The sequence below is a fragment of the Saccopteryx leptura genome, chromosome 8, assembly GCF_036850995.1.
Source record: "Saccopteryx leptura isolate mSacLep1 chromosome 8, mSacLep1_pri_phased_curated, whole genome shotgun sequence".
Lineage (NCBI taxonomy): Eukaryota > Metazoa > Chordata > Mammalia > Chiroptera > Emballonuridae > Saccopteryx > Saccopteryx leptura.
Genome location: NC_089510.1, coordinates 42,084,865 through 42,099,303, shown reverse-complemented (window position 1 = coordinate 42,099,303; position 14,439 = coordinate 42,084,865). Strand labels below are relative to the sequence as shown.

General features: G+C 49.4%; 1 protein-coding gene across 1 annotated transcript in view; it reads right to left on the bottom strand.

Annotated features, from left to right (window-relative positions):
• The window catches only part of BOC (BOC cell adhesion associated, oncogene regulated), an 82,010-nt gene that overhangs the window by 40,003 nt on the left and 27,568 nt on the right, over positions 1-14,439 (bottom strand). The window contains 3 exon segments of the mRNA XM_066346885.1: positions 1,545-1,823; positions 2,487-2,571; positions 2,573-2,662. Of these exon segments, the coding sequence (XP_066202982.1) occupies positions 1,545-1,823; positions 2,487-2,571; positions 2,573-2,617 (409 nt within the window). The 5' untranslated portion in view covers positions 2,618-2,662.

Below are 14,439 nucleotides of genomic sequence, written 5' to 3'. Positions count from 1 at the left end.
ATGAGGGCAGGCAGTGTAGCTCTGACCTCTACCTTCCTTTTGTTGAAGAGATGACCCCTCTACCTCTTCCCCATCCTTACCATCCGGTCGCCCCACATCGCCCTGCATCCTCGTCACCCCACAAGCACAGGTGGAGGGGACGGCTCCGCTGGGGGCCCAGGGCCTGCCCCCTCCCCACATCCGGTCGCCCCACATCGCCCTGCATCCTCGTCACCCCACATCGCCCTGCATCCTCCGTCAGCCCACAAGCACAGGTGGAGGGGACGGCTCCGCTGGGGGCCCAGGGCCTGCCCCCTCCCCACATCCAGTCACCCCACATCGCCCTGCACCCTCCAGTCACCCCACAAGCACAGGTGGAGGGGACAGCTCCGCTGGGGGCCCAGGGCCTGCCCGCCTCCCCACATCCGGTCACCCCACATCGCCCTGTATCCCCCAGTCACCCCACAAGCACAGGTGGAGGGGACGGCTCCGCTGGGGGCCCAGGGCCTGCCCCCTCCCCACATCCGGTCGCCCCACATCGCCCTGCATCCTCCGTCAGCCCACAAGCACAGGTGGAGGGGACGGCTCCGCTGGGGGCCCAGGGCCTGCCCGCCTCCCCGTGTTCACAGCCTGCTCCCCAGAGGGCCGGCACGAAGATTCAGCGCGTGCTCCTTCTGCCACAAAAGGAAGTGGCTCTCGTGGAGGTGTGGGTTGGGGCTCCAAGATGCAGCCCCAGCTCGAGCTGGCCCCCAAGGAAAACGGGGACCCAGCCTGCCCTTTTCCCTTCTCTGAGAACAGGGCAGCGCTGTGTCACTGCTTCCCTCCAGGGATCTGGGAACCAGAGGGCAGAGACGGGTCTTTTCTCCTGCGCTTTCCCACGTCTCTCGTCACTCCCTGGGACTCCCGCCTCACACCGCCTCGGGACCCCACAGAGGAACATATTAGAAGTTTAGTGCCTCAGGCATGACCCACAGCCTAGAGTAGCATGAAGTCTTCTCCTGGCAGCCTCCTTGGACCAAAGTGTCACCTAATCTCTGACTCTTTTCTCTTTAGCCCTTTGTCTCATCGCTTCCTTTTCACTGTGTTGTACCGTTTACACTCCAGGCATCTGGAAGATGCTGGCCTCTCCCAGGGAGGCAGGAGGCCCAGGGTGGGGGTGCAGGCTCTGTTAGGACCACACATAGCCCTGTAAATGCTCTGAGTGCACCGCTGAGGATTGAGGGGACAATGAGCAGGTGGCACAACCAAGCAGAGTGACCAAGTAGACAGGCGTGGCATGGCCCAGCTCGGGGCTCACAGAAACAGTTCAGCTGTGTCAAGTTCTCGCCTTCTAGACACTTACCCAGACACTCCTTGTCCCCTACTCAGAAAGTGGCTTCGTGAGGGCACATGGCTGCCCACCGCTGCAATGGCTGGGCAGCTGCCACACTCCAATTTAAAATTTCAATGATCAAGACCCCTTTTATGGTAAGATGATGGGGGTATGAACAGTGTGGGAGAGAGAGAGAACAGGAGAGAAGGAGAGAGACTGCATCGTGACACGGGAGCAAAGCAACAGCACTCACTGGCTAGTGTCACCGTGGCTGGCACGCTGGCCACGGCTCCTGCAGGCATCCGGGCCACACACTGGTACCGTCCCACCGTGCGGCTGTTGAGGGCGGTGACGACGAGGGTCCCGCGGGTGATGAGGACACCCAGAGCGCCGTCCGAACCGTTCAGTTCCTTCCCGTTCAGGCGCCAGGTGGTGTTCACCCACGGAGGCTCCACCACACAGCCCAGGATCACAGTCCCTCCGAGCTTCTGGACGGTGGACGGAGGCTGGACCGTGACCTGAGGGACCTCACCTGGAAGAGGAGGAGGGAGGCAGCGATGAAGTGACTTGAGACTCCAACAACGTGACCTCTTTAGAAGCACAGCACCCAGGCAGCACCTCAGCTGAAACAACCCAGAGGAGCTGATGTTTCTCCGAAGAACTCGACTGTCCTTCGGTCCCCTCCCCAGCCCAGCCCTGTTTCTGGAAAGAAGAATGGAGTGGCAGTGTGGTATCAAGGCAGGTGCCTCGGCTTTGGCGTGGACAGACCTGAGTCTGCATCCCAGTCTCCCGGCTTCGGAGCCATGTGACTTGAGCCTTTTTGGGTCCCCATTTCTCATCTGTAAAATGGGGCCAATAATACCTGTCTCACAGGGTCTAAACAATGTCAACTGCCTGCTATGATCTCATATAAGTGCTCAGTAAAAGGCACCTATTATCACTGACTCTCCTCCTCTGGTATGTATTGAAAATGATTAAAATACCCAAATGTAACCCATATGATGTTGTTGAGATCATTTCTCATCTTGTGTGATTGAGCACGTCCCCGAAGGCTGGGGGAATGAAGTGTCCTTTGAAATCCTGAAAGAGGAAGGGATTTGGAGAGGGTTCTGGTAGAATGTACAATGCCTCCCTGTGAAGTGAGGGGCAGTTTCCTTCCCAGCGGGCAGGCTGGGGCAGGACAGACAGCACTCACCTAGGTCAGCGAAGCAGCCCACTGCGGCCAGGAGGAGGCAGGCGAGCGCGGCCTCGGGCCTCTGTCCTTCCCGGGTCGTCATCATCCCACGCAGCGAGGTGTGACACAAGGGTCTGAAGCCAGAGTCCCATAAGCCAGCAGAGTCACTCAAAGAGATTCCGCGATCTCCCGCAACACTGTTGTGAGAGAGAGAAATGGCTGTGGTGGGAAGGTCTGGGATGCCCGGAGGGCGGCCACGGAGCCCGGCTCTGTCCCCTCACTTCCACTTCCGTTAGACACGCGGGCACACTCGCAGGGCTGGCCTGGCCGTGCTGCTGGGGAACGAAAGAACACTCTCACGCCATTTCTCATCTAGAAGAAAGTTCTAGGTTACTCCCCACCTTGAGCCAGAAGGTGGTTTTATGATGGTAACAATGCGAGAGCCTTGCCCAGTGCACTGACAGCCAGAGGCGGATTAAGGTTGGTTGAGGCCCCGAGTGCAGAAGAGAATATATTGGGCCCCTTAAAAAAAAGAGAGACGGGGAAAATAAAAATACATGTTAGCCATACTTTTAAATAAGTAAAAAATATTATGTACTATTAACGTTAAAATTGCACATACGAAACCAAACTTGGTGTCATTAGAAAAAAGTATAAAGTTGGGGTTTTGCAGGGCCCTTCAGAAGTCAGGGCCCAGGGCAGTGTGCCCACCGTTAAATCCGCCTCTGCTGACAGCAGCAAGGACGGGAGCCCAGGACGCAGGGGGCAGTGAGTACCTAGCACAGATGCTGGGAAGGATGAAGGTATCATCACTGTTTGTTTGCAGGAGGCCAAATGTCCACGGCCACGTGCCACCAGTACAGACCAGCACTGCCGTCCTCATAGTCACGCCGAATCCCTCGTTTAGGGGATGTTTACTAATTAATGAGTCCTAAAGTCTCAGAGACTCATCAAGGATCTCAGGTTTCAATTCTCCCCAGCCCTGTACCTCTACCTCTGTGAACTTTTTCATTCTTGGAATCAACCTACCCTCCTCAGCGTGTCTGTAACACCTAGTCCCACAGACACAGACAAAAGGTCACACATGAGCCCAGACCCCCACCTTCTTTCTGTCTCCTGATGCTGGAATTCTGATGTTTTTTATTTCTATGAAATCTGCACTCTTGACCACTGCCTGACTGACCAGTCAGCTGTTGCCTCTCCATCCACAGCAACGTTGCTGCACCTCCAGCACCAACAACTGCACGTCCAGCCGCCTGTGGCCTATCTCGGCTGTCGGCCACGCTCCTACTGCCTGCTTAGAACTGGGACCACTCCCTTTCCACAGCGTTATTTCTTTAAGCCTCCCTTAAGCTATAGTCCTTAAAAGATTCATCAGGGCCCTGGCCAGTTGGCTCAGTGGTAGAGCGTCAGACTGGCGTGCGGAAGTCCCGGGTTCGATTCCCGGCCAGGGCACACAGGAGAGGTGCCCATCTGCTTCTCCACCCCTCCCCCTCTCCTTCCTCTCTGTCTCTCTCTTCCCCTCCTGCAAGGCTCCATTGGAGCAAAAGATGGCCCGGACGCTGGGGATGGCTCCATGGCCTCTGCCCCAGGCGCTAGAATGGCTCTGGTCGCAACAGAGCGATGCCCTGGATGGGCAGAGCATCGCCCCCTGGTGGGCGTGCCGGGTGGATCCTGGTCAGGCATATGCAGGAGTCTGTCTGACTGCCTCCCCGTTTCCAGCTTCAGAAAAATACAAAAAAAAAAAAAAAAAAGATTCATCAGACTCACAGAGAGAGGCAAGTGTATATATACTCTAACACACACAGGGTCACAGCCTAAACCAAGATTTTCCTTCCATACCTTTTACTGCTATAATTCTAGAAGATCAGGCCAATAAGCAGGGTTGTCAACATCCTTATTAAGCAGGGAGGCATTACTAATGAGCTTCAGATAACAGCAAAGGCAACCTGCTGATGATCTAGACCAGGGGTCCCCAAACTTTTTACACAGGGGGCCAGTTCACTGTCCCTCAGACCGTTGGAGGGCCGGGACTATAAAAAAAACTATGAACAAATCCTTATGCACACTGCACATATCTTATTTTAAAGTAAAAAACCAAAACGGGAACAAATACAATATTTAAAATAAAGAACAAGTAAATTTAAATCAACAAACTGACCAGTATTTCAATGGGAACTATGGGCCTGCTTTTGGCTAATGAGATGGTCTGGTCAATGTCCGGTTCCATATTTGTCACTGCTAGCCATAACAAGTGATATGACACACTTCTGGAGCCATGACGTGTGCCTCCGGCATTACCGGAAATAGTACTGTATGTGAGCAACGCTGTGCTTTGCGGCCCCGCCACATACAGTACTTCAGGAGCACAGGATGCGGATGCATCCTGAGCTCCTCTCACTGACCACCAATGAAAGAGGTGCCCCTTTCGGAAGTGCGGCAGGCCGGATAAATGGCCTCAGGGGGCCGCATGTGGCCCACTGGCCGTAGTTTGGGGACCCCTGATCTAGACATTGGATGCGTGTTATTGAATCATGCCCAGGTGGAAATGTTAATAGTAATTCCCAAGAAGGGGACAGATATTAAAGCATTAACTCTTCTGGACCAGTTTATCTAACCAATGGCTCTTCCAAACACTTAGTCACCATTAACAAATCAGGGGAAGTCGTTAAGCTATCCAACTGCGCGATGCATCCTGCTTACCAGTCTCTGGAGTTCTGGCTACCTGCAAGTCGGATAGAAGAACTGTCCTCAGCTCTGCAGTTGCCACTGCTCCTAACAGAGGGATGACGGCTGGGCTTTGGGCTGCTTGCCCTGTGCCTGAGGTTTGCCTAAACTTTCCCCTCTCCAACCTCCTTTGGCCTTTCGGCTTTTCACCTGGCTGCTGAGACACAAGGGGGCCACATTCCCTCTGCCCAGGAAGCACCCCTCCTCACTAGATCCACGATGTTAAAATGTTTCCCAAGAAAGAGTTCTTTCCCTTTGATTTTTAATCCCTCCCTTTACCTTGTGTCTTCCAGGCAGATACAGCGATAGGGTCAGAGACTCCTCCCATCGCGCTGGGAAGGACGAGGGGACATTTTCTTTTTTCTTTTTCTTTTTTTTTTAAAGTTTTTTTTAAAGTTTTTTTTTTTAAGATTCTTATTTATTTATTTATTCATTAAGAGAGAGAGAGAGAGAGAGAGAGAGAAGGGGGGAGCAGGAAGCATCAACTCCCCATATGTGCCTTGACCAGGCAAGCCCAGGGTTTTGAACCGGCAACCTCAGCGTTTCCAGGTTGACACTTTATCCACTGCGCCACCACAGGTCAGGCTTGAGGGGACATTTTCTATAAAAGTTTTGAAAGAAAAAAATCTAACGAAGCTTTTCAAAAGTTCTTTCTTGACAAGTTAAAGTATTTTTATCTTGGAGTAAGGCGAGCTTTTGCTCTTTTTCAGACTATCCAGTAAATCAAGGAGTCCTGTTATTCACAAAGCAAAATTAAGGAAATCTGCAAAGGATGTGAGGGTGGCTGGGAAGGGCTGGGGGCGGGGCTGGAGGGGCAGGCACAGGGCAGGCCCACTAGCACCACTGTTCCATCCCTGCTAAACTCTTATTCCAGAGGTATACTTGGACTCTTCATAAAAACTCTATTAGGTGGCAGCTAATATTCCCATCTTACAGATGAGAACACTGAGTTCCGGGAGTTAAGTCACTTGCTGTAGGTCACATAACTGCAGGCCAGGATTGAAACCCAGGTTGGGCTCATTCCAAAGCTCTGTGCCACAGTAGCCTTTTCACACATTCTCAATTCAGTGCTCTGTGCCCAGTGGGTGCTTAGGAGTTGGAAGACGGGTGATGTGGAACCGTGAGGAATTTTAACAGTGATTTCTAGAGAAAAAGTTCATTAATATGTTTATACACCGATACTGAAAAGCAAGCGTTTGGTATCCTCTTGGTTTTCCAGATACTTGTTTTGTCTACTTTCCTCCAAATGAGGTAACATTTCTCTAGAATAAATTGGTAACTGCATGAATTTACCCATTTTAGTAATTTAGAGAACTTGACAGCCTCCTTTCCCCAACTCCTTACAGAGTTTGTGGATATCTGTTCCTTCCCAGCCCCAAGAAAGGAAAGAAAGAAGGAAGGGAGGGAGGAGGCAGAGAGGGAGGGAAGGAGGGAGGAAGGGAGGCAGAAGATGAATATAAAGTAATAAAGGGCAAAAAAGACCAGTAGACAGAGGGACAGGAGGGCTGTTTCTTATCTGAGCACAGGGTGGCTGCAGAGGTGTTTGGGTTGTAAAGTCCACAAAGGTTTTACTGAGGAAATTCAGCTTCGACCTCCTCCTGCTTAACGAGGATCAGCCAAACAATTCCTGTTACTTCTGCACCCTCAGTAATTTATAAGGTTCAAAATGGAAACAGACCCCACTGTGGCTGCCTGCCCCCATCCTGCTTTTAAAAGCAACAAGGAGAAAAGAATGTATCTGGTGAGGGAGAGAGTGAGAGGAAGCAGGTACACAGGAGGAGAAAGGAATTAACTCTTTAATCCCCACAACAAACTCAGAAGCGGGTACCATTTTTAATGGCTCCAAAGTGTGATGCTGTGAGGTCTCCTTCCTGCACAAGCAGAAGTGTGATAAGAATAGGACGTCAGGCAGGGGCATCGCTGGAAGTATGATGCATCTTATTATTTTTTTTATTTTTATTTTTTTTAGCAAGGTGGGGAGGAGAAGCATCATCAATTGCTTCTCTCACATGTGCTTTGACTGGGGGGCTCTAGCAGAGCCAGTGACTTTGTGCTCAAGCCAGTGGCTTTGGGCTTCAAGCCAGCGACCATGGGATCATGTCAGTGATCCTGTGCTTACGCCAATGACTGTGGGTTTCGAACCTGGGACCTCAGCATCCCAGGTTGACTCTATCCACTGCACCACCACCCATCAGGCAACATGCTGCATGTTATTTCACAGCTGGGAAACTATCGATAGATTACTTCCTGGACCAAGTTACCTAGTGAGATTGATCAAGAAAGATAACTCCAAAGACAAAAGATTTCTGAGCACTTTGCTTTAATGATTTTTTTTTTTTAAAGGCAAGTAAGGTTTAATTGGAATACCATTTGCAGTGTAACTTTGCTCCACTGTGACATGAACAAGATACAATTTCAAAGTTAGGTGGAGGCAACAGTAGGCCTATTATTTTCCTCAACAATGCAAAGTTTGTCTGGATCCTTATTTTCTATGCATTTTCTCAGAGAAAGAGGGGAAATCAGGAACAAAAGCAGAAAGCAGAAGGGAAAATGATTTCTTGACATGAATTTCTCATTGAGGCCTAGGTAGTTGCTTTTTAAAGGGTTGTTTGGACATAAAACATAAAATAATGTCTGAGAAGTTTAACTGCTGACATACATGTTCCCACTGAAATAATCTCCTCCAAGCAGACGCTTCTGAAACTTTCCAAAAACAACAGCAGCAGAATACACTTCTGAGGCTGAGAACAAGCATGAGAAATTATAGCCTCAGTATTTATTTTGCAAGAAAATTACAAACAACTGAGAGTTGATCATCGGCAGGAGGTGGCCAGCTCCAACTTCCCCCAAAAGGGTGGCTGACTGCTGGAGCAAGAATGAGACAGCGGCACAGGGGACACGTGTCACCCAGGATCAGCGGGCCACTCCACTCTTACTCAGGAGGCCTCTGCTGCGTAAAGCACAAAGCGTGCCCTTGGGCTGGGCAGCCTGCAGCAATAACCAGGAGGAGCCGAGCAGGAGAGCGCGTGATCTAGCAGACAGTACAGACAGGCTTTTAAAAATATATTCAGAGGCAAGAAACAGATCTGACAAAACTTTTTGTTCCCTTGGTTGGGAAGAGCTGACTACATAAGAAATGTTTCTAACACCAAATTACTTTTCCTTTTTTTTTTTTTTTTTGCATGTTCCCAATTCTGTCGAGTGAAATTCACCTTTCCCAACTATCTCTGAAAGCAGAGAGAAGTCTTCCTCCGAGAAGGTGATGCCTAGGGGTGAAGTGAGTGCTGGTGGCCCCTGGCCCCAAGGAAGAGGGTGGTACTGCTGCACAGAGGAAACATGGGGAAACAAGTGCATTTAATTTGCAGAGGGTTGAATATGTGAGTTTAGATAGACTGAAAAGCAGCATTTAAAAAGGTCATTTTTACTTAAAAACTTGTACCCACAGACCTAATTAAAGGGAAACATTTTAAATTAGGAGGCACCCTAGAGAAAATAATGTAATAGCTTAGAATAATGTCTGACGGGTATTGAGTGGAGTAAGTGAGGAAGGAGAGTGAGCTGCAGAAGCTCCCCCAGCTAACCAAGAAGGGAGACTTCAGGGCGCAGGTCTGTCTGCCTCTGAGCCCCGTGCCCTTCCCGCCATCTTGGCACTGCCTCCCTGGGGTCGGATTGACCAGCGACTAGAGCTGCAATGAGAACTATATTCCCAGTGTTTTCGAAGTTCCTTTCTTCTGTATAAAAATACCATTACCTGGTTCATCAGTTACAGCAGCTTTCTGTTTGGCCGTTTTCATTCTTCTACCGTTTATATCCTAATCTAGAACAATCTCCTGCTGTTCTTCCCACAAACTCCTTCAGTAGAATTTCCTGAGGTAAGGGAGATATTCTATATTTGTGCTCTCCAAAACACCAGGTAGCTACCAGTCACTTGTGGCTATGAAATCTTTAAAACTACTTAAGGTGACAGAGGAATTACCTTTTTAATTTTAATTTAAGTGGCCCCAGAGGGCTAGTGGGCACAACTAGGTCTAGCTCTTAACCGCCTTGACCCGGAAGTGATACAGGACAAGTTTGCTTACATTGGACAGCATAGTTCTAGACTAATCTCTGGAGCATCTATCTACCCAGACCACTCCAATATCAAATAAGGGAGAATAACATTGCTTTCATGTTCTTACGGATGAGCCAGCCTTTAAATGTACATCTAGCTTATTCCTTATCCAAATTTTATGTATGAGTCTTCTATTTAAAAACTGTATTTTGCTTTTATTACTGGGAAGAAAAAGATGGTGCTGCAATCTACTACCTATAAGACAAGTACACAAGGCACTGTAACAGACAATAGATTCAGTCCTAAAAAGCTTAACCCTTTCAATAGTACAAACGTTCATGTACGTCCTCTTGCCTCCTGACCATCCAGAGTACGATCGTACAAAAATTTTTATTTTAAAAATGTGTAAGGCAACATTAAAAAAAATGTATGTTCTTCTTGTTTCCATAAATTGGTTATCAAACAAATATGATTTTAAGTTAATAAAACTAGAACTGGAACTAATTTCATTTTTTGGAAAAAACAAACAAAATAACTCACTCCCAGGGGTCAGTGAGCAGGAAAAAACACTCACTACTCAAAGGGTTACAGCAAAACCTGGGACATCAGTCAGCTAGTGCGCAGCAGTTGGGGCTAGCTCATTTCCCAGCCTCCTCTGCCGGCAGCCTAGGGCCGTGTGACTAGTGCTGGCCAATTGGGTATAAGTGAACCGGACACGTGTTGCCTCTAGACCAAGGCGGTTAAGAGCTAGAGAACTGGAGAACCAGAGAGCTGCTTCCATTTCTCCCTTCTCCAGTCCCGGCAACCACACAGCCCAGGTTTCCAGGTTTCGGGAGGCATGGCCACAAGACGGGAGGAGGGAGCACAAGCTATGGCAGAAGAGAGAAATCTCTGCTGCGCAGAACCACAGGAGTTTTAGGAGTACTCTCACGTAACATCTTTAATCCCTTCGCTGATCACTGGGTCAGTCACCGACGGGCAGTGGCGGAGGAGAGCAGAGGGAAAGGGGCATTTCCAATTCCGAGTCTCTGGGAAAGGCTTTCTGGAGACGGGGTCTGAAACTGGGCCTTCTGGAATGCGCACCAGTTAGGAGTCGACGGGCACTACAGGACGGTGGCGCCCACCTGGCAGGACGCAGGTGTTTGGAGGGGGTGCACCGAGCAGTTTGGCTGCATCTCTTGAACAGAAGTCTCTAAATGTCTTGCTCCCATGAGTAAAATATGGTCAGAGATCCCTTATGCATGCCTATCTGTTTATATATTAAATGCACGCACTGCTGAAATAAAGTGTAAAGAAGAAGGTAAAAGTGAACCCCTATATTAATGATTTGTTCATCCTGGTCGTTTTATAACATTAGTAAGCTAACACTTGTACTGCCTGCCTATTTAGGGTTAGGCTCATCACTAACAATACGGATATAATCTCTTTCAAATAGTCTGCGTGAATGTTCATTATGTTGGTGACCTCTCACCAGACGTGACTCCATCCATTCTTGTTTTTACGTTTTTACTTCCTAATGTGGCTTGAAAAGGGTCAACTCTGCCATTTTCTGTTTGCATGTGTGCTTGGATTATCAGTATACTCTACAACCCAGTTTCTTTGCAGCCATCTCTCTAAGCCACTTGTCCTTTTGTGAGAGTTAATTTAGTTAAAACTAAATAATATAATCTGTAAATCCACTTAACAGAGAACAGGAAGACCGAGGAGTGAACGAGCGGGCAGGGGGGCCCCGCGCCATGCCCTCCAGGCGGGGATCTCTTGGTGCCCTTGTGAGGCGCCGCGGACCGACGCAAGGTACCACTGTCAATCCCGATTACTAAATGTTAGGAAAACTTAACGTCTCTCCTGTTCCTTCTTTAGAGACATACACATTAAGAGGCTCTAGTATTTTCTTCCAGAGACGAATGGAATCTCTTGTATTAGGACCTTGCACCCCACTCTGGCAACTACTCTGGAAAAATGAAGAGAGGGAAGGTAGGAATATAACTTGGGCCACGGTGTGGAAGAAGAGGAAAAAGGCCTTGAAATTACTACCATAGGCAGATGGGAGCTACTGACGGTTTTTGAGAAGGAAATATCTGATCAAAGTGACATTTGGGGGAGATTAGCAAAACCTGGGCTTCTCATTCCCACTGAACCTAGTGTTGATAAACAAGCTTCTAACAAACAGGGATTCAGGTAAGTGGGGCCCCCGTGCCGTGGAGGCAAGGGGAGAGGAGGAGCCTGGATACAGCGTCTTGGCGCCAGGAACGACTCCCCCGCACGACCCTGCACGGAGGGAAGTCGCCTTAGCCTCCGAGTCAGGGGAAGGTCTGATCTCTTGATTTGCCCACTGGACAGATCTGATCTTCCCCCAGCTCCCCACTCGGGGAAAACGTTACTCGGGAGCCTCACTTCTTTGTCACACATGCCTCTTCCTGAAAACAGCCTCGTTTCTTTAAAGAGATTTTTAAAAAAAATCTCCTGGGTGGGGAAGGGAGAGACACAAACCTTTATTGCTAAACTGGAAAAGAAGAAAAGGAAAACGGCTTTCTTTCTTCTCTACCCCCTTCTCAATCCCCCCACCCCTATTCCATATAAATTCAATTTGACAACCCTGCTAATTGGATAAACGTAGCTCCTACTCTCCTCGAAAGCCATTCCCTTTTTTTTTTCTGTTTTGTTTTTGTTTTTGGAGGGCTCCAAACGGGGTGACTGTGCTGTTCTTTAACACGAATTCCATCTGCTTTATTTCTCTCTCCATTCACCGCTCCTCTTGAATATTTATGAAGACTTCCCTCCTGCCTATTCCCTTTCCACCCCACCTCCACAGCCTTCCCCCGGAGCCTCCCTCTCCCCACCCTGCCTCCAGCCTCCTCTCCCCTTCTCTCAGAGCTGGACAAAAACCTTCCAAATGGCCCCCCCTCCTTGCTTTAGATAAACACAGGCAGTGTCAAGTGTGAGGAGTAGGGGGAGGTGGGAAGGGGGTTCAACTGCCAGTCAAGCCCCCGGCCTTCAATGAGGCCCAGGGGCCTACCCTAATCTGCTGCATGCTTGCCATATGGGGGCTGTGTTGCCCCTGGAAACACTAACAGGCAGAACGGAGCTTAATAGAGTCCACATTCATTGTAATGCAGTGAGATAGCTCAAGGCACCACTGCCCCTTCGTAGGTCTTATTCTTGTTTCCCTCTTTCTTTCTGTTTTTCCTCCCTTTTTCTTCCTTCCTTACAAAAGGAGCAGGCCCACAGACAGCAGTAATCTGGAGAGGCCTGGGCTGGCAGAAAAGCTGACTGTGGGGGTTATGAGTAAGGAAGGTGAGGGTGGCGGTGGGTGGGGAGAGGTGAGAGGTGGGAGCTCCCAGGACACAGAGTGAGTAAGGTCCGTCAGGGCCCTGGGGCACGGACACCTGCCTACTTATTCAGCCACCTAGGCCGAAGTATCCCAACACCACCCCATCTCCAATCCCAGTAAATGGGAGGTCACAAAAGCCAGTGACACACCTGCAGGCCAGCAGCCAATTCCCAGCTCTCCACAGTGGCCCAGAAAAGTCACAGGTGTTGCAGTGGGATGAGACCACTTTAGAAATAAATCCCTAGAGGGGCAGAAGACCCACTAGCTGGCCAGGTTGGGGCCCTTTACCTCGTCTGGTCTATCTAGAACTGAGGAGGGGGTGACAGCAGTGGCCTGTCACAGCCAAACGTAGGCCTATGGAGCCTCAGCATTGAGTGCGGGCTGCCTTGCAGGTGAAGCCTCATCATGAGTATATTTGCCAGAAGTGAGACTGGGGCCTCCTTGAGCCCAGAGGTGACCTCTCCCCAGGTTCGAAAGGGAATATAGGAAGCACATTTCTCCCAACCTCTCAGAAAAAGTAAAATTGGTAATCGAGATCCTAGAGAATTCCTCAGAGAACGAAGAATCACCTCCCTTAGTTTTGAAGCAAAGCTAATTTGTTCTGTGACTAAAAATCACAAATTTAAAGTCAAGATAGAAAAAGAGAAACTCTCATATACTCTACCGCAGTTGAAATTTTCATCCCACGGTATCTAGTACATAGGAGTAGCTCAGTGAATGGTTTTTGAATGAACAAATCATATTGGTGCTCTTATAGTTTTACGAATGCTGACCAAGAGCTTAAAACTCTACCCAACCGACTACCATCGGGGTCAAAGAGGTGGCAGAGCTTTAGCAGAAGGGCGAGGCCTCGCCTCGGCGATGCCGGTTTCCACTCCACAGGCCTGTTGTTATTTGCCCTGTCCTCTGCCAGAGCCAGGCAGGCTAAGGCAGACAGAGCTGCTCGAACCGAGGCGGGTAAGATGTTTGTTGTGGTTTGTGTTTTTGCCTCCCAAACTTGATATACCCTCCACGCCCTTGCGTTTTACCTCACCGGGATGCAGAATAAATCAGTGCTTTCCTGAGCTCAGCTCAGAGGGAACCGACTGCAGGAGAGCATATGAGAGTTCCTATAATTTTTCTTTTAAGGCCTATATCCAAAAAATTCTGCAGAAGATGGTACAGTAGGTTTTCAAGAGTCAGGTACAGTTTCAATTCCTGGCTCTGAAACTGACCCAGTATTTGGTTATCTGAACCACCTCCTAGAAACCTGCCTCTTCCCTGAGAACTCCAAAGCAGAGGAGATGAGGTCATACAACTGAGCAGGGCCTTACAGGACTGAGAATCCTTTCCCTACCTGAAGAATCAGCCTTCCCCTCTAACTTCTTGTTTTCTGTGGAGTGCGACCCCCAGTTGTCGTGATCCCAGCACACTGCATCTGTTACCGAGGAGCAAGCGAGGATGCTGGGAGCTCCACTGCGAGCCAGCCCGGCAGCAAAGCAGACAAGCTCTTCCCAGCCTGCTCTGCAGCGAGCACCCTGGTCAGTAACCCAGTAATCTTACCACCACTATGCATGACGTGGTGAAGCCAGAGTGGCCCACTCTTAAAGAAAGCAAGGCAGGTGTCTCTGGTCTGGTCTGGACCCAATGGTTGCCTTTGATTTCACTGCTCAGAGGATACTCACTAGTGACCTGCTTATAAAAACAATACTTGAACTCATCTTCTTTTTTGTTTTACTTAAAACCATGTTGATATTTCCCTCCTCCTGAGCTGCCCAAACTTGGACTCCACCTTGTCTCCTGGCTCTCACTGATCCCCAGCCCAGGATTGGGCCCATCGTATGGATACCGACTCTTGGCATCAGCAGCCAGAGAAACACAATGCA